The sequence below is a fragment of the Lichenostomus cassidix genome, chromosome 2 (genome assembly GCF_008360975.1).
Source record: "Lichenostomus cassidix isolate B80296 chromosome 2, HeHo_3.0, whole genome shotgun sequence".
In the NCBI taxonomy this organism is placed as follows: domain Eukaryota; kingdom Metazoa; phylum Chordata; class Aves; order Passeriformes; family Meliphagidae; genus Lichenostomus; species Lichenostomus cassidix.
The window spans coordinates 45,721,817-45,749,276 of NC_139482.1; the positions used below are offsets into that span (position 1 = coordinate 45,721,817).

General features: G+C 36.4%; 2 protein-coding genes across 8 annotated transcripts in view; one reads left to right on the top strand and one right to left on the bottom strand.

The window, feature by feature from the left end:
• On the bottom strand, positions 1 to 27,367 carry NT5C3A (5'-nucleotidase, cytosolic IIIA). Of its 7 annotated transcripts, none has more exons than XM_085051395.1 (10): positions 27,067 to 27,367; positions 12,097 to 12,269; positions 5,105 to 5,203; positions 4,595 to 4,664; positions 3,848 to 3,894; positions 3,614 to 3,699; positions 3,263 to 3,352; positions 1,847 to 2,009; positions 1,349 to 1,549; positions 1 to 615 (listed from the first exon to the last, which is right to left on the bottom strand). In XM_085051395.1, the coding sequence occupies exons 1-10, from the start codon at positions 27,206 to 27,208 to the stop codon at positions 514 to 516; spliced, it is 1,173 nt and encodes a 390-aa protein (XP_084907521.1). In that variant the 5' UTR covers positions 27,209 to 27,367; the 3' UTR covers positions 1 to 513. The 7 variants fall into 7 exon arrangements, with proteins under 7 accessions (XP_084907521.1, XP_084907515.1, XP_084907517.1 ...); XM_085051389.1 differs by having other exon boundaries at positions 12,097 to 12,203; positions 27,097 to 27,366; XM_085051391.1 differs by having other exon boundaries at positions 12,097 to 12,203; positions 27,071 to 27,209.
• BBS9 (Bardet-Biedl syndrome 9) overlaps positions 14,158 to 27,460 on the top strand; it is a 291,677-nt gene continuing 278,374 nt past the window's right edge. Inside the window, exons 1-2 of the mRNA XM_085051384.1 lie at positions 14,158 to 17,823; positions 20,156 to 20,223. The gene's annotated coding sequence lies outside the window, so the exon portion shown is untranslated. The remainder of the gene's footprint in view (positions 17,824 to 20,155; positions 20,224 to 27,460) is intronic.

Here is a 27,460-nt window from a genome sequence, read left to right on the forward strand (position 1 = left end):
TTTGCTGGAACTTGGTGAATAAAAGCATTTTTACTGAAGAAAAATATATGCATGAAAAACTTCTGTGAAAGTATGTAGCATATGAGTAAGATCCTTCAAAGTACAGCTGAGGATGAAATGTCTTTGAAAAGGCAACACAAATGCACACTCTGCTTACAGAGCATTTACACCTTCAGTTTTACAAAATAGCCACGTTTTCTAAAATGCTCATCTGATTAAAAAAGACAGTGAACCACCGTATCCCATCAGCAGCAGTTTATCACATCTATAAATCCAATTTTGATCTAGTTATAACAGGAGTGTGAGACAATAAAGAACAGTGTAAGAGCAGTAAAAGTAGCTTGTAGTTGACAACTGATACCATATATATTCCATAATACCAAAATGAAGATAAAAGTTTTAAATTAAATTAAACAGTTCCGTAAATGAGTAATAAACACATCTAAGATAGCACATGTGTGCTCTTCTGTCCAGTTGCCTCCTGGAAGGAACGGAGTGACTTGAGACTGCAATTTACAGGATTTTCTGTAGAATGGAGTTGGCAACTTCCAGGGATTCATCTTTCACCAAGACAATATCATAAGAGTCCATATATTTTTCCAAAAGCTCATCTACCTAATTGCAGAAGGGATAAAGAGAAAGACCCATTTAGTTATAGAATTAATTACTGAAAGACTTTTTGTCATTAAAATATTGCCCAGTCTTTCCACCAAAATGTGGGAATGAGCCATGCAAATAATATATCACTCCTACAAGTGAATTCCACAGAAGGACAAAGTAGGAGTGGCCTGACCTAAAATGCATTCCAGGATATAATATCTCATGTTTATTCCAGGATCTCACACCTAGAGAAACTGAAAGAGGAACTACTTTTGGAAAGGCAGGGAGAAATATAGAACGGAAGCTTTCTCTGTCCTCAATGCTAATGGATGCTCATTACAACTTAGCAAATAATCACTTGAGTGTCACTTAAAAAACACAAAAAAAGAAAGAGGAGAGACTGCCTGACTTTGTTATCTGTGAGATTATAATTTTTCTCAATTATCAATTCAGAACTGAAAGGAGGAGGAACCACAGGAATTTAAGAGAATTAATTTTTATAGCCTCTGAATTTTACTTCTCTAGAAAATACCTTTTGGAAGTAGTTCTGTACCAAAACCAAGGCGATATATATACTTGTGGTTTTGAGCTTATGGGTTAGGAAAAAAAAGTCCATGAAAAATGTTTGAAATTTCAAGCCAGATATGGGCTAAACACTTGGTTTGATATCTGAACCGTATTATAATGAACCTGTTTCTAACTCCCAGTGTTTCATTCAAAGCTTACAATGTTACATAAGGCTACTTACTTTGTCATTGAGATAGCCAATCTTAAGAATGTGCTCAACATTTGCTACTCCGTCTGCCATGCTCAAGTCTCCTTGAGAATCACCGAGCAGTATGATGTTACTGTTGTCTTTTAGCTGTTTGAAGTACTCTGTGTTCTTCAAGGCACCATCATGTTTGTTGTAAACGTGAATCAATTCTCCTTTAAATCCTTTTAATATTCCCTATCGAAAAAAGCGACACTGAAGTTATTTCTGGTACCATTAAGGCAAGATAGACTCTAGAATGAAAGAGTCTATCTTTCTGTTGAGCCAACATGGAACTACATAATCTGTGATGATGAACAAGATAAATTAGCGTTGAGTAATGTAATGGCTGTGACAGCACTGTTAAGAGCAGGCAGACAGCAATGCTCCCTGCTTGGGGGAGTATATATATATCTTGCAGTGTATATAAATAGATAATAAATTGTGTGCTGTTTATCAAACATGTTTGATAAGGATGTGCAATCTAATACTTACATTTTCATCAAAATCCATGAAATTTGAAACCACTTTGACATTAGAATGGTAGACCCCAGCCTGGTGGATTACTTCCTCAAGAATGTCACCAATGCCAGCAGAAAATATGAACACAGGAATATTGTGTTCACTGAGCTTATCAAAGAAGTTCTCATACCCTTCTCTGCAACACAGAATGTAAATACAAATCAAGTCTCAAATAAAGAAAGCCAAGAAAAGTCTTGAGTTTTCAGGAGACAATCACACCATCTTTAGAAAAGCATTATTTTTTCCTGAGCGCTTACTTTCTTCTACTTCACCTTTTCATGTTAGCAAGAACCATCAACCTAACACATAGCATGTAGTTGGCAAGAAACTGTTGGTTCAAGCTGTTTAGTCTTGGTCTGTATAATTTTTCCCCTCAAAACATCTAATTGTGTTTTTAAGATTTAAAAACACTTCCCTCTCCCTAAGTACTCCAGAACAAGCAAGCAGCTGGTAGAACTCACTGCAGCTACAATCAGGATGTACATCTCCTTTCAATCTTCCTTGCTAAATATGTGACTTTCTATAGGGTCATTACTAGAAAACAAATTTTGGTTTTAAATCCTGAAAACATTTATTGTTGCTCTCTCCTGGAAGTTTTTTAGTGTTCAGTACCCTATGTATAGTATTCCAGGAACAAGATAATATTATCTCTATCTGCTTTCTCCATACAGACATAGATCGGTAGAATTTTACATTTTTAAAAAGTATTGTAAAAGTTTTGGAAAGAATTTTAGCTTGTGGATAAAGATTCAACCCACATGGACTTAGGCTTTCAAACAGGCAGAGACTGGGTGCTTTTCTGTTGTACAAAAAGCAAGTAATCAGTTAGTGTTATAATTAAATACTTCATAAACAATACAATTTAAGTTCTAACATCCTGTTTCAGTAGTCCAAAATTTACAGACAGATTTAGAGGGCTTTCAAAGAGATGGGAGCCACAGCACATTTTGAACAAGGATTTTGCTGTCTTTTAAACTTGCCTTCAGCCACAGAGGAAGAACAATATTTAATACAACATATGAAACATGTTTCTCAAGTGTTTTTCAAGGGAATTTAGTTAAACTCCACACTGCTCTTAAAAGAAAGGATCACCAGTGCAATTTAAAGAGGATGAAAGTCTACAGAAATGAAACTTGAAGAGATGAACTAAAAAAAGCTCCAGATCTCTGCTTTATACAGTGTGATTATTGTCTACATTTAGATACAACACACCAAAAAAGTGGGAGCACGAAGAGCTCAATGTGTTCCAAGATTAAGGTGTCACATTCTCAGGAATGTGTGTGGGGTTTTTTTAATTTCCCTTTTCTTTTTTTCTCCTCCCCCCAATACTCAGGAAGAATCTACAGAAAATGCTCTGAAACAGTATCATTCAAATCAAAAGAAACTTACTTCAGCATAACATCAGATTCCCTTACAATTTCTGCAAACTTGTCCTTCTGTAAGCCTTGTTCAATGAGTAGAGCATGAGATTTATGGTACCTAGAACATAAGCAAAAAAAAGGGTTGAAAGTTGCTGACTAAGATTCACTTTCCATTAAATTTCATGATGAAAAGCATTCTGTATGGTTAATTCTTACCCATTCAAGTGAATAGCAAAACAGAACCAGTTGTTGTACAAAACTTAAAGAGATTAATTCAGTTAATGTGATAGTTAAAAGCTAAGTGCTGCCATTAATTTGCTTTTGAAAACTTACTGTATTCAATCTTAGTACAATTTGAACATAAGGAGGTGTCTCTTACCATTCTACCATATACGGGTATTTCTCTTCAATGGTGAGAGCTGGATCAATTTCAATGGCATAATAGGTTTCTTTCAGCTGCAATAACTGAAGGGAAAAAAGCCCACCAGATGTTTAATGTATTTCATAAAATAACGCTTGGTATTTGGTCTAACCAATCAAAATAACATTCTTATCAGGGAATAATGACAGATGTCTGTACAACAAATCAAATGCTTGTAGGTGTTTTATTTACCTTTTTTCGACATTCTTCTGTGATGATCTTAGAGTTATCAATGATGTCTGGGGAAAGGGTGAAAAAAAGGAGAATTAAACATGGTAGTACATTTCTTTTACTTTGCTCTACAACACTGTAAATGGCACAGATGACAATGTCTGGTGACATACCAATATGTTTCCTCAGAACTTTTCTTACCAGCAACCAGCAAAAGGCACATTTTTCTTCATAAGTATAAAGATGCCCTTCCCTTCATCTCTGAATTACAAGGTCAATTACAAGATTTCCTGTCTGTTTCTTGAGACTTAATTGTTTCTGAAATCATCCTGAGGCATCCTATATGTTTTAGAGTTCCCACTTCTCCTTGTTTGTTCCAAAAGACTACAGCATAGTGATAAAATTGCCAAGAATTCTAAGGAGTTTACTATCTCGTTCTTGCAGGTGTCAGGACTCTAATGGGCTTTTGAAAAATAAAAGTCAACCATACCATATTTAGCCACTAACATCTGAGAGTTCAAAACTTAATGCTTTAATTGTGAATGACAACTTATCTGATTAAATTCACACAGATTTTGATTAATATAGATATACACATAAAAGCACAGTCATACTAGAATTCACTAGAATATTTCATCAACAGAATGTACAGGTAAGGTAACAAGTCAATATAAAATCTCATTAGGGAATAAATAGAATAGAAAATTAAAATATAGTAAAAACTAAAAGGAGGGAACAAATCAATCTGTATAAAAAAAAAGTACTCACTATGACAAGTTGGACATCTTTTTCCATTGTAGGAAAATCTACTTAATGTCATATCAAAATCTGTAATAATCTATTTAAGGAAAGAAAAAGCAAAACTGTCTTACAACATGGAGGGACAAAATAAAGAATGGCTAGAAATTCTGAATGATCAACAATAGCTGCAGCTGAGTAGCATGTGTGTCACAGAAACCTCCCTATTCTATTGAGCCATTGTCATGGAAGCTAGCATATCCCAGAAGAGTAACGTTTTTTCTAACAAAACTGTTTTTCTCATTCCTTTGGTCAGAATATTTCCTGAAATTACTAAGCTTCTATGCTTAAATCATGTACTTAACCAGCGTCTGGCTGAATTACAGTTGAATCGACAAGGACTATTAAAAGAGTTAACAAGTCTAGTTATGGAGATTTCTTGAAGATTGAATCTTATTACATATATATATTTATATGCTTAACTTTTTTGGCACAGAGTAACAATCCCACAGTTGCTTTTATTCCATCTACTATCTTTACCTGAAGTTTGGCAGCTCCACCTTTGATGAGGCCACAAATAATCTCCTCTACTCTCCCTGGGTCCTTAATATGGACAGTCTTCTTCTGAAATTCTGGCATCTATGAAGAGTAAGAACAAAGACATAAATGTACTTACAGAGGAAAACTTACTAGGCAATGCCTGCTATCCGTCAGACTGGAAGCTCTGCATCGACAAACAGTTTCACAAGACGTCAAGACATGTTTAGGACAGAAAGACGAGTAAGAAGAAACAGAAAATACTCTGTATGTATTAATTGATGACTGCATACTGTTCTATTTACTTTCAACATTGTTTTCATTTCCTAACACCAAATTATTCAATAAGTTGTCACTCGCAGAAAAGATAATTATATTTGTAGGAAATAAGGGAGATGCATAGTAGATGTACAGGACATACAGGATCATCTTGTGATTCAAGTATGTCACTAGGAGATGGTAAATCTTAAAACTAACTCTTTTTGCAATTAATATGCCCTTAAAGTTTCAACAGAGATAGAGAAGACAGAGTCATTTTAGACACTCATTGTTTCCTTGAGAATGCTGAATGAGTGTCAACTGAGTACTCCACTCCAACAGGGCTGTACAGTAATCCCTGCTCCCTAGCCAGTCCATCAATTGCTACCATTACCTATTTCACTGCACACTTTTGAAATAGCACATGGTGTCACCCTATATATTCCTTTTGGACGAAGTATATTTCTTGAATGTTATGCTAAATGCTGAATTTGCTGTCAAAAAAGAAAAAAACCCCAAAAACCCATAAAACCCCATTCCTCCCCAAACAACTCCCCAAGCCTTTGATTACTCTAAAAGTTTACCTTCAATCCTGCAGAAATGGTAAAAGAATGCTACAGAAATTTCCCAATGTAGGATGTATTTCCTTCCTTTACAATCATGTATGGACCCATTCTAAAGCAAAGGCATTGGACATTTGCAATCTGTCTAAATGGGCATTTATGAGTAGTAAACTCTATCTTCTGTTTATAAAACTTCAGAGATGATGAGGTATTAGGAATTACATTTTTAACATACTGATCCTTCAGCTTTTCTTATGGCTAGCATGTACTCTGCTGCAATGAACTAATTAAAAAGAAAAGTGGGGGCAGGCTAGCTTATATTTCAAGACAAATTTCTGGACCCAAAGTTCTCATATCACCAATAAGTCATGCAGAACTCTTTCTTCCAGCTCTTGATGCTACAAAGTCTTCTTCATTAGTAACAGCCAATTTGCAGTCAAATTGCAATTTGGTTATCATTTAAGAAAAAGGTGGCATTTTAAACACGTGTTTTTGTAACGGAAAAGACACTTGTATGCCATACACAAGAAGCAGCTGGAGATACCTTTAAGTATCAGCCCTAGTCCACTCTGTCCTCAGGTGGGAGCAAAGCATTGCAGCTACATCCTTCTCTGCAGAGGTTCGTCTAACTCATTCTTCAAAACCCCCACTCACATATTTCTCACTTTCCTCAATTACCTTTATGTTTAGAAAAGTTTATTTGATCTCTATTTAATCTTTCTTACCGTAATTTTAGGTCATTCAACTTGGAGAAAAGTATTCTTTTTTTCAGGTGCTCACTGGATAAATTTTTCCCTTCCTCCTGAATGTGAAACCCCAGTGTTCTTAAATCTTCTTTTGTAGAACACAATTTTCTAAATCTCAGATAATTCTTGATGTTGTCTTGGCCCATCACTTGAACCATATTGTTTTTCCAACACAGCATCTGTGACTGTGGGTACAACCTTTCTGCTGTGCTGTGACCAGGCCTTGGCTGAAGGGCCACTTTGGCCCATGACTTCAGGCAACATCTTTGCATATCCATCAAAATACATGCCCTGTGTTAGCAGTAATATGGTGAGAATGATTCAAATTCAGTTGGTAATGACCAAATATTCTTCAAAATGACTCCTAGGCAGAGGGATTTGTACAAAGTGCTAAATTTTTCATTTAACCTTGTTGGATTGTACCTTTTCTTCCACATCAGTCCTCCTATCTTTCAATATAACAAATAATTCTAATCCCCACTGTGCTTACTGCTACTGTCTGGCTGATATCCTCAAAGACACTACTGAAAACAGAAATCCTTCTAGAATCCTAATCACGAGTCTGATAAATTTCCAAGTTTTTCTGCCCATTCAAAAAGTTTTGAATATATATACATATATATATATTCATATACCTACACAAGAGTACCTTGTCAAAACTTCTGTCCTGTGCAGGGTATTCACTACTTCTTTGCTTTGTAAATCTCATAATGAAACAAACTGGATTAATTTAACTTCGATTAGAAGAATTAAGGTTTTCCTTTCCCATTCTTTGGCAAAGACATTTTCTATACAAGTGGCATCTCCTAAGCCAAGATTCCCGTGTTCCCTGTGTGGTTGCAGTGCCTTGTTACTACTTCTTTTATCACAGCAAATTCACAAAAAGTACATTAGGATTGACTTACAGCTCTCAGCTACTTCCCAGGCTGGGAGTCATTGAGAAAGCTAATGAGTGCTAACAAGAAATAGAATTCCTGGAAAATATCCATTAAAGAATTCACTAATATTTTGAGATGTAACTTCACAAAGCTTTTCTTTATTTACAATTAGCAGCAGATCTTGCTTCACAAAACAAAATATTAATAATCTGTAACTCTTTAAAGGTGTTTTGTGGTATTTCTTTTGTATGTTTTATGGTGCTGGTAAACAAAATTAAGCTTTCCACTTTTTTTCTGGGTATACAACATTCTTTATAATGAAACACAAAGCACTTTGACTGTGTTTGGTAATATTTTTACTGTAAATTGACTAATCTAATTCCTTTAACTCTCAGCAAATTATATATGTATTTTTAGATCTGGAATGCAAAAATGAAAACAAAATGAAACCTAAATGCATGTTTTTCTAAAAAGTAGTTTAGGCATTATTTGGTTTACTTAGATACTAAGCAGCAGATTTCCTAATAGAACTAATTTAAACAGACGTTGGGGAGATGGAGAGATCAGAGGAAGAGACTGGATGAGGAAAATTGGCTTGTTTGGCATTGTTTCACTTCAGACTGAGCCCTTTCATAAGTTTCTGAAACAATCTGAGTGAAAAATCTTCTTGGTAAACACTTTAGTAGATCATGTTAAACAAGACATTGCATAAGATTTTAAGTATGATGAAAGCTTCCTGGTTTGATGTTGTAAACACTTACTCAAGATCAGTTTATAGGATTATTTTATTTCTAACACATCTTTCATTTTTGCACAAGAATTGGTTGGAGAAATTTTAATTTAGGGGTGGGGGAAAGTCTTCTGCAGCAAGTATAAACCAGACATTTTCAGTCTCATAGGCACTTTCATAAGAAAAAAACAAGTCTACATTACTTATGTGACACCTGACAAAGCTTCAGAGAAATATGGTTAGTCAAAATAGCCACTTTTCCCATTGCTAGTTCCTTGTACTAATATTTGCAAGTGAACATTAAGCAGCAATTCTTTTATTTAGCCTTTATCGTTACTATAGTACAAGTAAATGAAACTGTCTAAGGAATGCGTAAATGAAACTGAAACTGCAGCCACCAATTTCCTGGCAAACTGCCTCCTTCAATGTTTTACACTTCTGCCCAGTTTAGCTGTTGTTTCATTGTTGCATATTTGCCATTCTTCATAGTTGAAAGAGAAAAGCAGATTCTAGTTGGAAAGAACTGGTAAGATAGATGAAAAAGCAAAGGGTGAAAAGTTCAGTCAGTTTGATAAAATTTGTGTTTCTAATTACTGTTAAAGAAAACTCTAGGAGTCAACTCAATATGCACATAAACCTCCCAAAATTCTGATGCCCCAGTTGACTGGGATGAGCACAAATGGAGAAGCAGTCAACCAAAAATTCCCACAGCACTTAACAAAGTCAAGAAAGCTTTTCAGAACCAGGAACTCCTACACACAGAACTAAAACAATATAAGCACAGGAAAAGGAATTCATAATTCATTGTGACATCTGAAAGTACATCGTGTTAAATCACTTAAGAGCCCCTATTTATTCTGTCACGTTATAAAAGTGTGAGAAGAGTTTTGCTTTCATACCCAAGGACATCTATATGCTACTGAACAGCTCAGATGCTGGCAGGCCTTAAACATCTGTCAAAAGATGACAGCTTGCAAAGTAATTTGTGGTTGGCATATACACTGGCCACAAATACATTTTAGTTTCCAGTCTCTGACATTTTTAATGAGCCTTTGAAAGAACGAAGAACAAAACTGAAAAAGATTATTTTAAAGGTTGAGTTTAGTTGGATTTATGAAAAGGAAAAAATGATCTGCTTGTTTGTGATAGCAGGTAACTGGAATAAGGATGTAGGAAATTATTTTGTATCTAAGAATGCCATGGGTCATACCTTGAGGAATGAACAGTAATGGATTCACGCAGGTTTGGAAATCCCCCAGTCCTACAAACCACAGAATGGGTCATTTACAACAAGGATAGTTCTGAAAATTACAAATCTATTTAGTACCAAGACATGCATCTGTGTAGCTGGGTTAAATAAAGAGAAGTATTTGCTGTGAAGACTGTATTGAATTCTAGTTTTGAAATGAAGTTTCTTATATACAACTGGATAACCGAAGTGCAAACAGAACTGCTTTTATGTATCCAAGTACTGCTTAATACATAAGTTGTTTTCTTAGTATGTGAGGCAACATATCTAGGAGCATGCTATGTCAGTTTGATTATAAAACAAGAGCTGGTGATAAGACCCATCATTCATTTTGGTGATCTAAGTGAATTTACAGCTGCCATAGTAGGCATTTCCAATTAGGTATCCCAAGAAATTAATAACTGATTGTGTCTGCAAGGAGTAGAGTCATGTTCTGGAGTTAGGATTATACTGAACTTTTCAATCTACCGAGTGCTGGAGGTAGAGCAGTTACTTTCCTCCCACTGCCCAGTAAAACAAGTCCCTACCTTATGATTAAAGCAAAAAACAGAAAAAAATTTTAAATTTTTGATAAAAACCTTTATATAAAGAACAACTGTGTGACCTTTTGTTTTTACTGTCAGAAATTTTAAGTAGAGAAGGAAGGATGAGTTGATGAATCACTTGCTATCTTAACTACATGGAGATATGGCTCATTTCACAATCATCTCTAGACACACAGCCTGAAATATTACTAGTAATAACTCAAACTGTAGGATGTTGTCATCGTAAGTCTGCTAAGTAATGCATTGATGAAGAACATAAAAAACTGGAGCAGAGTATTTTTATACTGACACCCTGTAAGCCTACACTCCTTGGCAAATACCAAGTTCCCTTATTTTATAGAGACTGATCTAGTATGGAAGCCTCCCAAAAATCACTGCTAAGAAAACACCCTGGATTTATGGGTGGAAAAAATTTTAAGAGAGCTTCTCTATAAATCTCAATGATTGACAGAGTACTTTGTTAAATGTCAGTAATTCTGAATCATAGTAAGAACTGTTCTCACACTTGTAAATGTATTAAAAATATTCCACAAAATTTCAGATTACCATAATGTCATAAAAGTGATAGGATAATAAATAAGATCTAGCTGTAATGCTATTGACACTATGTGAATTTCAAGTATCACACAATTTCTATTTTCCTACTTTGTTGGTAAACCTGCCTTAGACTAGACTAGGTTTCAAACCTGTTATCTTTTGATAGAGAGAAGACACGAGGGTGGGCTGGCAAGGAGAGGGAACTATCCATGTTATTTCTGAGCAAGGCAAATGCAAATCAAAATGATAAATTCAATAGGGGTAAATTATTTGTAAATTTTTTCTAGTCTATGGTGACAGCTTCTGGTTAGGAGAGTATACACCAAGAATAAATGACATTTATTTTGGGAACTGCAGATGCCAAATTTCAAGGTCTTAGACGAGCTATCACATATGTTTACTTATGGACTTGTACCAAAAAAGGCAGGGTGTGGCAGCAGTGATAGCTGCGAAATTTGATATCCAGAAGCTACAGAATATTGATTTTGGTGCTCTTGGTGGAAGCAAATAACAGTCTGGTGAAATGATAAAGAAATGGGGCACATTCCTTAATTTACATATGATTTTCCTTTTTTTTTTTTTTCTTTTTTCTATTATTACAGATCATTACTTGCTTTAGAAAACAAAGCTTACAAAAAACTTCTGGAAAGTATGCAAGCTTATTAATGTAACTTCTGCTACTTGCAACATTTGAGTTGCAAGAAGTGGGGGAGCCTTAACAAAACCCACAGAATGACAGCGTGGATCTTTTCCACCATATGTTTATACTCATATATATAAAAAGCAAGACTACCTTTAATTCAGACAATTTGAATTTTGGTCTGTGAGTGCAACAGTGGTTTCTCTTAGCTGCCCCAGCTGTTAGTAGGGTTGTATTTTAGACAGGAACATCAGAAGCTACTGGACAGAAGTGCAATCACATCAGTCACTCCATCATATGCAGGTAGCCAGGAGAACTTCACTAGTGATCATGCACTCTGTAGCATAACCTGAGCTCAGGACAATACTTACTAATTTATAATTACAAAAACCATAACACATTTTATAGTCAGATGATGCAAGCTCAAATATGGTAAGAAATCCTTAGTAACTAGTAATTACCAAATTACTATTTTAGTAGTTCAGCTGAGAAATAGCCTTAGGACTACTTATCTAAAAAGTAAGTAGGGAAATATTATGGGAATGAAACAATAGAACATTGAATATCTTTATAGTTGCTTGATAACATGCTGTAAAAACTAGACACCCAGCACAGGTTATAGGAAATAACTGGAAATGGGTTCATTGCCTAAGCTATTTTAAGATATGGAATAGGATGCATGCCAAAAAAAAATTTTCCTGGTTTACCTTTATTTACATCTTTTTGTACTTAATGTGCTGGGTTCTGATACTTAGTTTGGAAAAAAAACCCCATATAAAAATCTGGAGAGAGCGCTTTCACAGAAAACATGACAACAGTGTTTCCTCTTGTGTTTTTAAATGAGAGTACCTGTGCGTTGAGCTTAGGGCACTCCTGATTCTTCTGTCCTTGATTTTGTCCTACTGCAACAGCATAGGTGGCAAGCAGAGTCCAGAGATGCAGGGCTTGCATGCAGGCTGCCAACAAAAACCAACCAAATCCTTTTAAGAATTGGTCTGCTATATTATGCGATCTTTCTATTCCTGCTGTATAAAATAAAAGCCAACATGCATGGTACATAGCGACATCACTGTGAAAATACCAACACTTCAGAATACTCTGATACATATTTAAAAGTAGAGGAACATTTAAGCTGAATTAACCTATTCAATTAAAACCACTAAGTTTATTTATTCCTTCAATGCTGTTGCTCATTCTGTGCTATCAAATTTTTAATTTAAAAATACAGGTTTTTAGGTTTTTATAGTCATAGTAAACAACTGTACTTAAGCCCTCAGCTCATAACCTTGGCTTAAAAACACAGGTGAGAAGACAGAGTTGATACTGCTGACAGAAGCTGCGCACACTTACCAGAGGGTTTTGCAGGAGCAGCTGCAGAAGCAAAAGAAAATTCCTCTTGCTTGAGAAACACTAATATAGCAGCGCAGGGTGCAGTTGAGGGCGTTTCCAAATACAGCCTGACTAATCCCCGTGCAAAACCCCAGGGTCCTGTGACGCACGTCAGCAATGCACAGCAGTTTGTTATGCTCAGCAGTACAGCCTGACGGGCTTACAGATGATCAGCTGGTTCACCAACAACAAAACCTTTGACCTTCACTGAATGAACAGCTTTCATGGATGCAGCAGGCAAATTTGGGTTGCTCTAACAGAAGAAGGCACTTGTTTTTCAAAGCAGAAGTTTACTACTTTGTTATTTTTTAACCCTTTTACAAAATCTTTCCAAGTATTTTAGGATTTCCTGTTGCAGGGTAGTACAAATTTCTTAAAGCTTCATTGACACGGTCTCATTAATGTTTACTAGGTAGCACACATTTATTCATGTAGAAGGAGCAAATGAATTAATTAATCTTTGTTTTGGCCGTAATTATCTGTGTGATACTGAAACAGGAAATCAAGGAGCCTTGTTTGTCAGGATTTTTGAGAGACAAGGCAACTCCACATGCTTTCAGAAGTTTGTCATTAGGCATGCTGCCTGATCAAAGACCGTAACTAGGTGACACAGAAGGCAGATTAAAAAGAAATATTTTTTAGAGTGAGGGGCTGAAGGAACTATTGTCTAATCTTATTTTACACTTTAAAGTTGACAAAATGCTTGAATGTGTCACATGAAGTTGACTTATGCTATAGCAGCACTGCAAGCACCTCTATACTACCGTAACTCATGTTCAGCCTCAGGTTTGTGATCCCTGTTTCTGGATGCCAGGACTAACCACCAAAATCAGCCCAAGTCATATGTGGCCACCAGTGTGACCAGTGCAATCGTCAGAGCTGAAGGAAGGGCAGGTTACCAGTGCAGCATGGGCAAAACCTGTAATGCTATAAAAAACCTCCACAATAGCAGGACTCTAGAAATTCATTAGTTACGAAAATTTTCTTCAAAGGAGGGTGTGCTTTCTACATTGAAAAGAAATCCTAACAGACTTTCTGAATGGTTCAGTAGATCCATATGTTTTGTATCCACATTCCAGCTGTAGTCCACTATGTAGTCTATCAGGATTCCTCAGTGTATCTGACCTACTGGTGCACTTTCATTTTGTTTTCAGTGGTGTTCTCTATTTTAAGCCAACAAAACAACTAGTGAATACTTCAGCTAATACAAAACATGCAACTTTAATCAACACTTATCCTCTTAGTATTGACCGAGATCCCCTCAAATGTGCATGTTAAGGTCTGCTGTACCCTGAAGCAGCAGAAGAGTTTGAAAGGTATATTCAAAATATAATATAGTCCCTGCAGAGACTGTATACAGTAAATTGAACTTACCTGGCATTGGTATTGCCAGGATTCATAGCTACCACTAAGCTACTTGTTATGGCATTTGTACACTGTTGTAATAGGTAACATAAAGGGAATGTTATCTTTTATAGTATTTTAATACAGTTAGCATGCTTTTCATGAATATTTTTATAATAATGTTTGGAAAACATATGTATAATGAAGTCTCTTGAATAAATATTTCCACAACAAAAAGCTGCAGCCTATGCCACTGCAGGATTTCCAATTAAAAAACATCTTATGAACAATGAAATATGCTTGCTAGATGAATCACATAGTTTGGGTAAAGGCATCACTTTATACATTCATTTTGCAAAGTACCTGCCTTAGAGCTTTTAAATATTTCAAAGGTGACAATGCTACTGATATATAAATGAGTCTTGTGAACCTCATAGATTTGGTGGGTCAGGGAGCTGGCCTGTTGCTCTTCTGGTACTTCTCAGCTGTGATTCAGTAAGAAAATTGACTCCAGTGTGGTCGAGAATTAAAAGACGGTTAGCTTGCTCTTTAAGAAAGTTGGGAAAACAAAACCAAAGTGGTTTTTAATTTGTTTTTTAAGATTTAAAAAAAATACCCAGTTACAGAAATTAATAAGTCTAACTTTTACAGACTGTTTTTGGTATACTAGACTAACTGGAAAGTATTCTAAATACAGTTTTAGTGAAAGCACTAGAAAATGTCGTGAGCAAAATTTCTGTAAACATTAATACAGCCAACACCTAATTCTTAGAAAAACATCTACTCTATCTTTATCAATGGTGTACTTTCACTTTAATGAAAATGCCATATATGAAACTTCTCATCTACTAAACAAGACTGTCTTTGCAACTCCAAGAAATCTTTGATTACAACGCTTTTAGTTACAGCAGCTCCTACTAACCACTTTCTATTACTGCTGATTTGAGTCTGTTGGGCATTTTGTTTACAGTGTTTAATGTCTGGTAAAAGAGGAATTAAAATTAATACTGATTTTTTAAAGAGAGAGAAATAACTCCAGCATGATGTTTCTACTCTTGAAATATGGAAGGTCATTTAAATATATTTTAAGAACCATGAACTGAAGAGGTGTAGTTATTTCAACAGATAGGTTCTATTTTAACTGTTTCTCTTTGGCTGAGGGCCATATCTTGACTACAGAATATTCTATGCAGAAAAAGAGAGAGAGAGAAAAAAAAAGAACAACATTGAAAACACTAGATGATTTGTCATTTATATAAGACTGGGAAAAGGTCCAACTTTATATGCTCATGTGTTAGGTGAACTTGGTTTATAGAGAATGCTCTCGAATATGAAGCACTGCAACTTTTAGTTTAAAGCAAAGAAAAACTGGTTCTACCAGTCCTTACATACCCCTGACCTAAGTTGCATCCATTTGTGGAAAGACATTAACACAGCACAAGTAAATTGCCTAGGCAAGTAAGGTGAATGTTTTTTTTTAAAGTAATAAACTGAATTCTTCAACTAAACTGACATAAACTTTTAAAGATAAAGAAAGAGGTAATATTTGAGAGTAATTTCTGCTCGTTAGAATATATCTCCATATATTTATTATTTTGCTCAACTTTACCTTGCTTTATTGTAGGGATCAATTTTAAACATTAAAGAACTGTATTTGTTGTCTAATTTTCCATTTGTAATAAGTTTACTTAGTTTATATTTTACTTAAGTTTACTAAGTTTATATTTTCTAAAGCAGCCTACTTGATATAACTTCAGGAGACAGGGAAAGGTACCTGAACCTTGGCACTCAAGTACCAATATCAAGAAGAAAAAAGGAACTAGTACAACCCAACTGTATTCAAACGTGATTATTATTCATGCCTTAGTGAACTGAGTTAATGAGCAGCATAATGGTTCCAGGAATAGCTTTTTATATCTGTGACAATTACAAGGAAAGTAAGATCAATGGTCAGTTTGATGAAGCTAGGGTACATACAGGTTTAGAAGGTTGCCTTGCAGGAACTTTGGATATCACTTATGCTTGCAGTACAAGTTTGGTGTAAAAACCCCTGCTAGCCATATTTTCAGTTGGTATGATGCAATACAGAACTATGATTTGTATATGAATGTGTGTGTATCACAGAGATGACTTGTGAGGAGTGTAAACAATTCTAAAAAGAAAGAGCTTGAACAGCATGTGTTACAGAAAAGTGCTAAGAACATATTAAAGACTGAATTCATTAAACTGTGATAAATCTAAAGAAGACACATGCTAAGAAGCTGAGGATCTTAACCTGAATGGTATCACTAGACATATTTAACAACTTTTTTTATTGAAATTTTCTGGATCTGATCAGAGATCCATCTTTCTTTACAGTTCATAAGAAAACTGGTGATCATCTAATAGTCTGATCATATATGGCTATATTGAGCACAAAGTTATTAGTGTCAACACACCCACTAAAACAACTCTCTAAGCATTTATTCTTCTTGTGTTTAATACAGTTCTCTGATGAAAGAATAAAAAGACATTGCAGCATCATTGCCCCTTATGCAGCTTCTTCTTGTGCTTACAAAAACACTCTAAAAGAAGAGATTTCTGCTGGTGATAAATCAACAGACATTTTGAATCTTACAAGAGGATGAAGAACTTATAGTAACTAGGGTCTCCATTTCCAGTATTTGTCATCTTGATAATTATTAGTTCAGGCAAAAATTTAATCTGAGAGAATATAGGAGATACAAAACATACAGAACAGTTTGGTACATTCTGGGATGAATGAATACAGGTCAGGATAGGCATCTTCGTTCTCTGATTATATGTTTAGGGAAACCACTTCATCTCTGTGCTTAGTTCCCATTCCCTCACTGTGGAGAGAATTAACCTTTGTAACTGGCAGGCTAAAAAAACAGTTATGTATTATTTAGTTATCAGCGAGTATCTGGAAATGAGCAAGAGATTTTCAGTCAGTTATAATGAGTATCTTGGAAATATCACACCTACCCAGCCAAATTTAATCTGATGGGGTTTTTTATGTTCATTCTTTCTCTCCTGCCCTTGTAGAAGAAAAAAAAAGAAAAAAGAAACTATTCTAAATTATTCTAAATGTAAGCAAATTCAGATCAATACAATTTACCACATTACACTCAAATTCTTAAAATAGCTTCTAAAGCACCAGGATTGAAAGGAAGAAATCAAGCTTGTGACATTCAGTGCAGGGTAGAAGAAAATGGGGGCTTTTTTCTTGGCCTTCATGCTTATATTTCACTGATGCCTATTCTTACCTATGCTTGCTGGATAAAATCTTTATAAATCCATTATGAACTTACACCTTAAATACCAAATACAGTTCTGTTTTCCTCTACCTTACATGAAATAGAGTAGAACTGGAAAAGTCCCTGAGAAGGGCAGTAAGAATGAGCCATGAGAAAAGACTTTATTCAATGAACAATTGAATAGAATAGAATTCCTTAACCTGGAAATTATGGAGTGTCCTAGGAAGGCTTCATAGTGAAAGACTGTTCACTATCTCTTCCAGTATAAGAAGCAGAGGTCATCAACTAAAATTAAGAGGAGGCAGACTCAAAACAAATTAAAGGAGCCAGCTACAAGTCACACAATTAAGCAAAGTAGTAAGATGTAGAATTCCTTTTTCATGATACTGTCAATTTAAACAGCCTTAAAATCGTACTGGGTAATAACATGGAAAAAAAGCTAATCTTAAATTACAGACACTGTCTCTGAAATAAAAGCTGCTGAAGGCAGAGAAATCATTCCAGGAAAAAAGTTCATCCCTTTCCTATGCTTTCTTTGGGCCTCTGCTATAGACCATTGCAAGACAGAGGACTCCATCTGTATCAGGTAAGACTTTCCATGGAAGGCAAGTCAACACTCCCTGTTTGTAACATGTGATGACAGAGAGAATCACTTGCTTTTCATGATAGTGTTTCAGTTTAATCACAAGTATCTTATTTTAACCCCATCCTTCCTTTTTCTTGCCAGTTCTTCCTCTTCTGAGAACACAGATATAGAAAATTCATTTTTGACAAATAATAATTTCTTGAGTGGTACTCCCCTTTTCCTTTAACACTGCTATGCAGTATGTGGGAATCTGGCTATCTGAAAGATCCACTTCTCTCTCATATTATACAAAGTCTAATGCTTGCTTAAAGAATGCTTAGAAGTGAGGGTGCTGGTGCAACTAATCCTTTCTCAAAATACCTAAGCAAACAGTATAGAATTCTAAGAACTGGTAGTACGTAAATATACTGTGGTAAATTTGCAAATTCTTAATTAGCTGTCAGGTGAGCAAAAGCTCACCTTGCATATTAAGGTAATTTTGATGAGCTACACTATTCTTCCGCCAAACTGTACACTTGCATGTATACTTTTTATAATTAAATATCCTGTATATATCTACATGGATATGTGTTGAAAGAACTTAAACAAATGCTTGTGTTCCTAGAAGCTTCTCATGTAACACTATCTAGAATGGAATTTGCATTAAGACCAAGGCTTGGACTAAAGCAGTTGCTGCTGATTTTCTTCTTCTCTTATCTGCTTCTAAGAAAAAAAAATCTGCTTAGATTTTTTTTCACTAAGCCTAAGAATGCTGTATCTAGATCAAATAAACTCTGACCCTTGAATAGTGGAGTTGTGGTACTCAGTTTGAAAGCAAAGTCAGCAGGACAAAGTTTAATCTACAATGCATTACCAGACACTACAATTCTGATGTAAGAATGTAGTGCTAATATAATATTCCAATTAAATTACACATTGAGACTAATGAAGTTTTTAACAGTTATGTCCTCTTTGATTGCAAACCCCTTTTTAAAGTTCTTGAAAAAAATAATCCAATAAATCTAAAGATGAAATACAGCTACCATACACTCCTTTTAAAGGTAACAGGCAGCATAGTGACTTGAGGCCTGAGAGATTGTTTTGACTCCACATCTCATCATTTTATGGGTGTTTCCCACTGCTGGATCCATTTAAAGGTACACTTGGATGCTCCTTTTTTCTTGTACCTCTGTGTACTTGCTTTGTGGAAGTGTTCAAAACCAACTTGTAGTAATACTACCACTACTATTCTTTGCACTCTACTACTGCTAAGGTACCAATACTGCTACTGCTTTGTGCTAATCCCTACCCTTCCATTTCATGTACAATTTTTCCATGGGAACATGCAGACTAAACTGAGGTTTACCATCAGTGATACTCATTACAAAGGCAGATGCAGTTCATAATAGTAAGTGTTGCTTTAACAGCTGCTGAATGAAAAAATTACATTTTTAGTCTGGTAGCTAGTAAGTTTCTGACAAAGAGGGAAAGCTTTAAGGGAACCAGGTTAATGGTACATTTCAGTGGTATTCATTCTGTCAGCATTAAGGTGGAGCAAACAACTCCTAGGTAAAAAAAAAACTACTAAACCACAAATAAACTTGGATTATTTCAGTAATCCAATTTGGAGTGCTGACAAAATGATCTTTATATAAGGGTGCAGGAAGGAAATTACAGTTAATGAGTGGGAAACAAGTAAAAACAAGTACATTTGAACAGGAATTTTCTTGGTGGCAAACTCAGCTGAGGAAGTCTGAAAGTCTATATTCAGACAGTGCAAAAGTCTGGGCTTTGCCCCAGCCCTTTAAAAATAAAATATAATTAAAAAAGAAATAAATTATTTTTTTAAGCTTTATATATATGAAAGTAGAAGCCACATTTCCTTCTAGCAATAGGTATTATTTCTATAATTTAGAGAAATGTAATTTAAAATTATTTTTGTAATTATTGTCTCAGGTAAGTCAGCACAATTCTCTATTCTTTTGTAGCATTAGTGAATGAAAACAATACAGTTACTTTTACTATTTAAACATGGCGTCTTCTTTGACCTCTGTGCTGCAACCTTAAACATATGTCCACTTGTACTGAAAAATGCCTTCTCCTTTTTTCTTTACATTGATATAAAGCACTCTTGATGATTAGCCAAATTTTAAAAATTCTGTGGACTTTTAATGAGCACTGCTTCTTTTTTCTTGAACAGTCAAACTCCACAGAAATAACCTAAGATAGAGTCGACTAAAAAAACAGCCCCAGATTCCAACTTAATGGCACACTGCCAGTCAAGCTGCTGTGTGATAAGACATTGAACTAAAAATTTGCCTACTGCAATCATAAGTTCTCTGATGTTTTACAGCAGCTGACCCCTGGTGATTGATGACTTTTGGACGGGAGAAAGAGATGGACATCCAGCAACTGGTCAGGGTAAGAGCTGTGTGAAGACTGTGCCCCAGGAAGAACCAGGCACTGCAGATCAACTGCTGCGCAGTACCGTGACTGCAAGAAGGCCAGTTAAACTTCACACCCATACTTTTATTTTCCACACCCTCCATGACAATATCTAGAACAACTCTCTTGCCCAGTCTTATCTGGCCTTATATCCCTGCCCAGCGGTTAGGAAAGGAAGCCAGGAAGAATAGCTGTGAGCTATTCCTGCCTCTCAGTTGCGCTTAGCCCGATTTCAGTGCTGAGCATCTGACAGGCAGCAGAGACGCAGCTGCTGCTCTGGGCCCTCTGAAGCAGGAGCAGTTCACCTGTAGGTGTGTGAGCGCAGTCGGGCAGTGGCCGAGAAAAGCCGGTCGCTGTGGGAAAGGATTCCTTAAAGGACACTTCGTTCCAGAGCAGTGTCCGCTGCCTCAGTGACACGGCTCGCACCAGCGCCACCTGCTGCTCAGAGCCGCCTGCTGCAGCTCAACCAGCGAAAACTTCAACCGGGAACACTGATTACCCTCTGGCAAACGCACCAAAACACAGAAATTAAAGCTAACAGTCTGCTTCTCTTCTGATATATTTCCTTAAGCTCTCTCCAATAATAACTCTTCGTAGTGGGTGAAGAGCACACTGTCGTTTACTTGCACAAAATACACTCGTGGATGCACACATGGAGGGAAGAACGGTGGCAGATGGTCTCAAGGCTATTAATGTAAATTGTAACTAGCCAACACGGAAAAGAATATGTATTTTGCATGTATTATGTAATTCGTGCAAGTGAAAATAAAAAGTAAAAGGCAGCTGTGGTGTTTTTTTTTTGTTGGGTTTTTTTTTTTTCTTTTTTAAAGAAAGAACTTCAAAAGTTCAGGCATTTGTCAAGTTTCCAGACTTACACAAATTGTGATGTTTTTACATTTACAGGTACATTGCTATTGAACTGACAGCTAGTATTATCCTACTAATAAATGCATGGATCCATACCCTGGGTCTCTTCAATGCTTATATTGATCAATTTAGATTTTTTTTTACAAAAGCTGGTATTTCTTGTTAACTCAAGACTGAATGATATGATTGGAATGCTATGCAATTTTAATTAATAATATGAACAGATTTGCAATGATATGTGTACTCAGACAACTAAAACCCCCTTATTACTGCTTATATTGTTTGACAGTTAAAGGTAACATGTTTAAGACTTGCAGTATTTGCTATTGGTCTTAAGCTGTAAAAAGAGTGTAATAGAAGAGATGCCATTATAGCTCAACTGATAACCATGAGTTATCACAAACAGGAGAAAAATAACTTAAAAATATGACTTAATATAACAAATACAAGCCTTTATTAAAAGGTAAGTCCATTCCAGAGCAGAATGGGTAACTGGAAGATTGCTCTACTGTCTTGGAGAAAGGCTTTATACAAAAAAAGCAGCAAACAAGCTCTTCTGAGCCTGTACCTAGAATGTATTTTACATCCCCACAAGATTTACACTTACTACTTGGAGCTCAGTTTTCAGGCATAGATCACAATTATGTTTTTGATAACGGTTATAACTAGGATAAATGACTTCTAAAGAAACTAATGCAGAATTATAGATTCAATTAATTTTCCCATACCCATTTCTTGTAAGAATATAGGTTTCAAGACCTACTTAATTAAAAAAAAAAATCTCCAAAGGCAGCAGCAATTTCAGCAAATTAAAACCTACTTCTGAAAAAGATAGCTGCATTGCAGGATCAGCTTACTATACTAAACAAAGTAAAATATTTGTATGTACATAATGTGTGTAGTAGATGTTTTTATTTTTGACAGTGAGGAGAAAACAATGGAATTCAGTAAATTTTTATTCTTCTGGGATCCAAATTTTTTAAATTTCCAACTGCATTATTTTACAGTGAGAATGAAAAACTATTACTAGTATCTAAGTTGTATCAACATGTATTGTCCTTAGGGCTTTTTGTGCCCTGTGAAAACTCGCTTTACAAGCCACATGCTAGGTGACTTACATGATGCATGGTGGCTTACATTAGGCAGCCTGATAATATCCACTATCTAGGTGGCATATATTATGATAATCTCTGCAAACAGCCTATGGGCAAGACAACACTGTTTTTTTAATTAGTGTCTATTATTGTCAATTGATTTTTCAACTAAGGTCTATAGTCTAAACATACCACAAGGTTTATAGTAATAGCTATATGGCATCTCCATTACTCATGTCAAATTTAAATTGGTTTTAAAATGTTAACAATATTCTAAAAATTATTCTAATACTCTAGTAATGTAAGGACTCTCAGTTACATGTTAATAGGTAGGAGTGGTATTAGGTCTCAGTAGTTCTTTAATTTTTCACTACTTAGGTCCTATCACAGCACCATTCTTTTTGAACAGCACTATTCTCACATGGATCATATCATGGCATAGCTCTCAAGCTCACCCAGACAGTGACAATTTCCTCCAGCAGTATTATTAGAAGGAGTCCATTTTCCTTCCATTCCCCTTTCAGTGATACCAGTTTACTTAGACTCAAACTCTTCTTTAGCTTTGTATAGGGATAAATACATCTGGAGGAGTTGCAAATACCAGCCACTTACATTCTTGAATATGTATGCTACACATTACATACTCCTCTGCTTTTTACTCTACTGGGAGGTCAACCTGCCAGAGTAACGTCACAGTTACTATAACAACTAGTTACCAGCAACAAGACAGGAATAAAGAAGTGGTGTGTGATTGCTGCCAGTTTTATCTTCATCTGTGGTACAAGTGCTCTTTACGCCCTGTGAAAGAGCAACCCAGTCTTACTAGAGATTAGCAGGTAAAAGAAAATACTAATAATTGAAAAAATACCCTCCCCACATAAACCCTCCAACAGTCATACTCACAGAATATTTCCTTTATTTCTCAGGGAAGTACATAAATAGCAGTTACCTTGCTTCTTCTTAATTTCCTTATTTCTCTCCAGGTAAACTCTAATACTGCAAAAATCCATGCATTTCTTTCCTTCTCTAACACAATAAAACTATCCAAGACAGTTGTTTGGTTGAAATGTTTTCTGTGAACTGAGAAACTGCTTCTAAGTTGATTTTAATTTGTTGTTGCTGAACTTTGATACAAAGTCTCTTTTCCACGTAATTAAGCCTCTCATTTCAGGGAGAGATTGGAGAAACAGACAAATGTAACTAAGCATTTGCCCAGTTTTCTGGAAAGCAAACATGAGAGAGGAAGTCTCAGTTTAAGGTATTTTGCTATTCTGTTTTCAACAGGCTCTATTATGTTTCTCATCCTTAAAAAACAACAACAACAAAAAAAACCCCACCAAAAAACCACACCCACACCACCCCCCCAAAAAACCGCACCAATAAAGAGCTCCAAACCAAAGAGTGCGGAACAAGTTGCTGCAAAAAACACGGTTTTAACAACTTTGTTTATGAAGCAGACAACAAAAAATACTGTTACTCTTCTAAGAAGTTTTTCTTATGTTAACTCCATGTTTTAATTAACATGGGCTACTGCTTACAGATGAGTGTTATTGAAAGATTTAGGTAATGTTTTTCACTCTAGTTTGTGAACACCTGTTTTCTGCTGAGCTGCTAAGAGGCTTGGCAAAGTGTAATCAAAAAATTGAAGTCTATTGGCAGTACAGCTATTTGGTATATAGGAATCCACAACTTAATTGCAAACGTGTCCCTGGCCTGAAAAATGCAAAAGACTGGTACTATAAGGTTTAACCTCCTTTAAAATAGATAGGAAACATCTTCTAAAAAGTTATTCTAAGTATCTAATTATTAACCATACTTTAAATTAAACTCAGCAACGTTGTGGCTAACTTTTGCTGTCAGCTGAATATAGAAACACTTATACAGTTTCACAGAAGTGGCAACATGGCTGTGCAAATTAATAACACAAGGCTTTGGGAGATGGTTGTTTCTTGCCACACAGAGTGAAATTTCACGTGACCATTACTATTAATGCCGCTGTTACTTCAGAAGTGGAGCTGAGGTAACTCTGTCCACATTCATGAGTGCCTAAGGGAAACTCCCTGTTTGCAAACTACAAACTGTTGATGAAGACAAAATATTAACACTTTAATTACAAATTTAAACCTTTTCTCTAAAATAAAATGCAATAATTTGAAGGGGTCTACATTAAGCTTAAACTTGTGTACCAGGCTAACTGGTGTGCCAAGGAATTTATCTACTGAAACGCGAGCTAGGTATTTAAAAATTACTTGATTTCATTATTCAAAAGAAACAGGGTTACCCTTTCCCACAATGCTTGAGAATCCTTTCCACTTTTCTTCACAGTAAACATTCTTAGCATCATAATCCTTGTTATTAATTTGTCTTATAGATATTCTGTTTGATTTGTAACAGTCACTGTCTTTTTAACTCTTAAAGACAGCTATAAGTTTATTTTTACTACTTACACTTGGGTCCTATATTAACGTAATTTTATTTTGACTAAGAAAAAAGTAAAAAAATTGCTGTAGTTAATTATAATGAAAGAATATTTCATTCACATAACTAAGGTGTAAATAGGTTTGCTTCCTACTGCTTTTAATAAAAGTTATACATCTAGTAATTCTAAGTCTAATGGGGATATAAAACTAGAGTGTGATGTTCCCCAAAGAAAATTTGTACCAATAAAATGTGCTGAAAATATGAGAATGATCCTATAATTTTAATCTAACACAGAAGATCAGCCTGTTATTAGAAAAAAATACATTTCAATAAAGCAGTATTGTTCCTCACCGCCACTCTAACTTACACTAAGTTACAGACTGGAAAACAGCACCTTCTCCCCCACAGCTCAAAGACAGGTCTCTATTGTGATCAAATAAAACTGATACAGTGTCTTGTAAATGACAAACATTGAATCAAATCCACATTGGTGGATAAAACTACGTCAGAAAGTTCTTCAGAATGCAGCATATTCAACTAAAACACATGAACACATTTTTGCCCATACTTGACAAACTCAACTCCTTGGTATGAAGTTCATGTAACTATTTCAATTATTTCAAAGAAATTGCAGAGCCTGAATATATGTGTTCCACTGAAAATACTACATAAGAAAGAAGACTTGCATCTTTAGAACTAAGGATGTTTGCTAGCTGAGGAATCTGCCAATTTGAATATCAGCTGAAATGCTCACTCTCTTGAGTATGAACATGTTGCATCCAACTGACTAAATGTTTCTGCATGAGAAAGCAGACATGCTTTCACCCAGCTTATTTTTTCCCTTGCAATTTAAGGCTGAGAAAAGTGGATCCTAAAAGTGGAATTTTTGGAAATATCTACTTAGGATGATAGATTTGTGTCCAAGAATATAGCTCTGAAAATGTTATGTGAAGTACATACTTAAGAAATTCACCTACCAGAAATCAATTTAGCATTGGCGTAATGATTTTTTCCCTTACCAAAGGCAAAATCTTGGCAAAGTTCAAGTCTTTCCAGCCAAAACACCACTTAAACATTGTACAGAAAGTTAATATAAATACATTTTAGCAATTATTAGGTACTTTGTGAACTACAGCTCAAATCAGGTATTATGAACAGGAGTTAGTAAAACTATTGGATTTGCCTTTTGAGCACCCATATGATGGCTTTTAGATGTTGTTGCGTTATTGTCTACATAACTCAGAAAAAAGTTCCAGTATTGCAGCACTAGAGTTAAAAAAATTAAAATAAAATTTATAATTAACCAGTGTTATGCCACTGCAAGTTTTCAAATTATTTTTGTAAAATCCTACTATAGAGTCCAGAGCCCTTTTAGAGAAATAGATCTAAAACCTCTCTGAAGTGGCAATCCAAACTTTCTGCTCTCCCACAAGCTGTTGGAAAGGGGCTTGGAGAAACCAAAAAGCAAGGCATCCCCCTCCAAATTGTCAAATGACATGATTAATGACTAGAAAAAATATATTTTTTCAACAGTAAGTGATGACTCTACGATTAGTAAAACTTACAGTGGAATTCTTTGGACCCACGTTATCACAAGCTGCACTGCATGAATTCCACTGGCAAGTGTGGCAATGCGTGGCCAAGTGAGTACTTAGGCAGCTCACAATTTACATACAGAATCCTAGCTCTTACTAAAATCTGTTTCCACGTGTAATTCTAAAAATTCATCAGAGCTTTCAGAAAAATTCTGCAGGGGAGATCACAAGATACCCATTAGCTAACATCAAGTGCCTTGACCATTCCAGTTCAGTTCTTCGCTACGGTGGTGTCCAAATCACAAAACCTGAAGGACTTCCACATAACCAGCACGTTGTCCAAACTAAGACCTTTGCGATTCAGTTATTTATAAGCAGATATTTAAACAATCTCCTAAATAACAAGGGCAGCAAGAGAGAGCGAGCTCCATCTTCCTTTTTTAGTAACTGCGAACAGACTGTGCTTCCCAGTTTCAACAGATGGTTGAACACGTGTGTGTGCGTGTGCCCATTTTTCTTTTAAACAAATTGCAAGCAGGCTTGTAAACTACCCCCAAGACCCGCAGGTATCTATGTGTCCTACAGGTACATCCGTATCGTGCAGGTAGCTGCGTATCCTACACGTACATACGGGCCGGACGGGGCAGGGCAGGGCAGGGCAGGGCAGGAGGGCGCAGACCCTTCCCGTGCTCGTGGGTCACGCTGAGGTAGAACAGCTGCTCCTGCCTTCAGCGCCTGTCCTTACGGAAATCCCAAACCGAGCTCAAGGTCTCCCCTGTGCCCCTCCAGATATCCCCTCGGGATATCCGTCTGGCTCCGCGGGGAGCCGCCGGCCGCAGGAGGAGAAGGGCAAGGAGAAGGGCGTGCGTCCGGGGGCCGAGGGGCTCTCGGCCTCTTACCACGTACCATCTCGATGATCTTGGTCTTCTTACCCGTCTTCTTCTTCATGGTGAAGATGTACTGCGCCAGCACCACCCCGCCCACCAGGGCGCACACGCTGGCGCTCGCCACCGCTCCCATCTTGGCCACGGCGGTCCTGTCCATGGCAGTAGTTCCCGGGGCGCCGGGAGCCGCTGCGGGGGAGCGCGGCTGTGCCCTCAGCGCAGGCGAAGGAACGGGATCGCCAGAGCTCCCCGCTGACCGATCGCCGGGCCGGCAACGACACCGCCGCACGCGCCCCGCCGGCCCGGCCCCTTGCCGGCCGTACCACACCACATGGAGACGGGGGAGGAAAAGGGTGGACGAGCGGGTGAGGCTGGGCTCCTGGAGAGCAAGAGATTTCTGTGAGAGGCTTTG

What these genes read in the sequence shown, in the direction of transcription:
- NT5C3A (XM_085051395.1), bottom strand. Translation starts at nt 27,208, where the DNA reads ATGGACAGGACCGCCGTGGCCAAGATGGGAGCGGTGGCGAGCGCCAGC. An exon ending in GCCCTAAGCTCAACGCACAG is followed by an intron (nt 5,204 to 12,096) that starts GTACTCTCATTT and finishes TACTCTTCATAG; the next exon opens with ATGCCAGAATTTCAGAAGAA. An exon ending in TTGGCTATCTCAATGACAAA is followed by an intron (nt 616 to 1,348) that starts GTAAGTAGCCTT and finishes TTCTGCAATTAG; the next exon opens with GTAGATGAGCTTTTGGAAAA.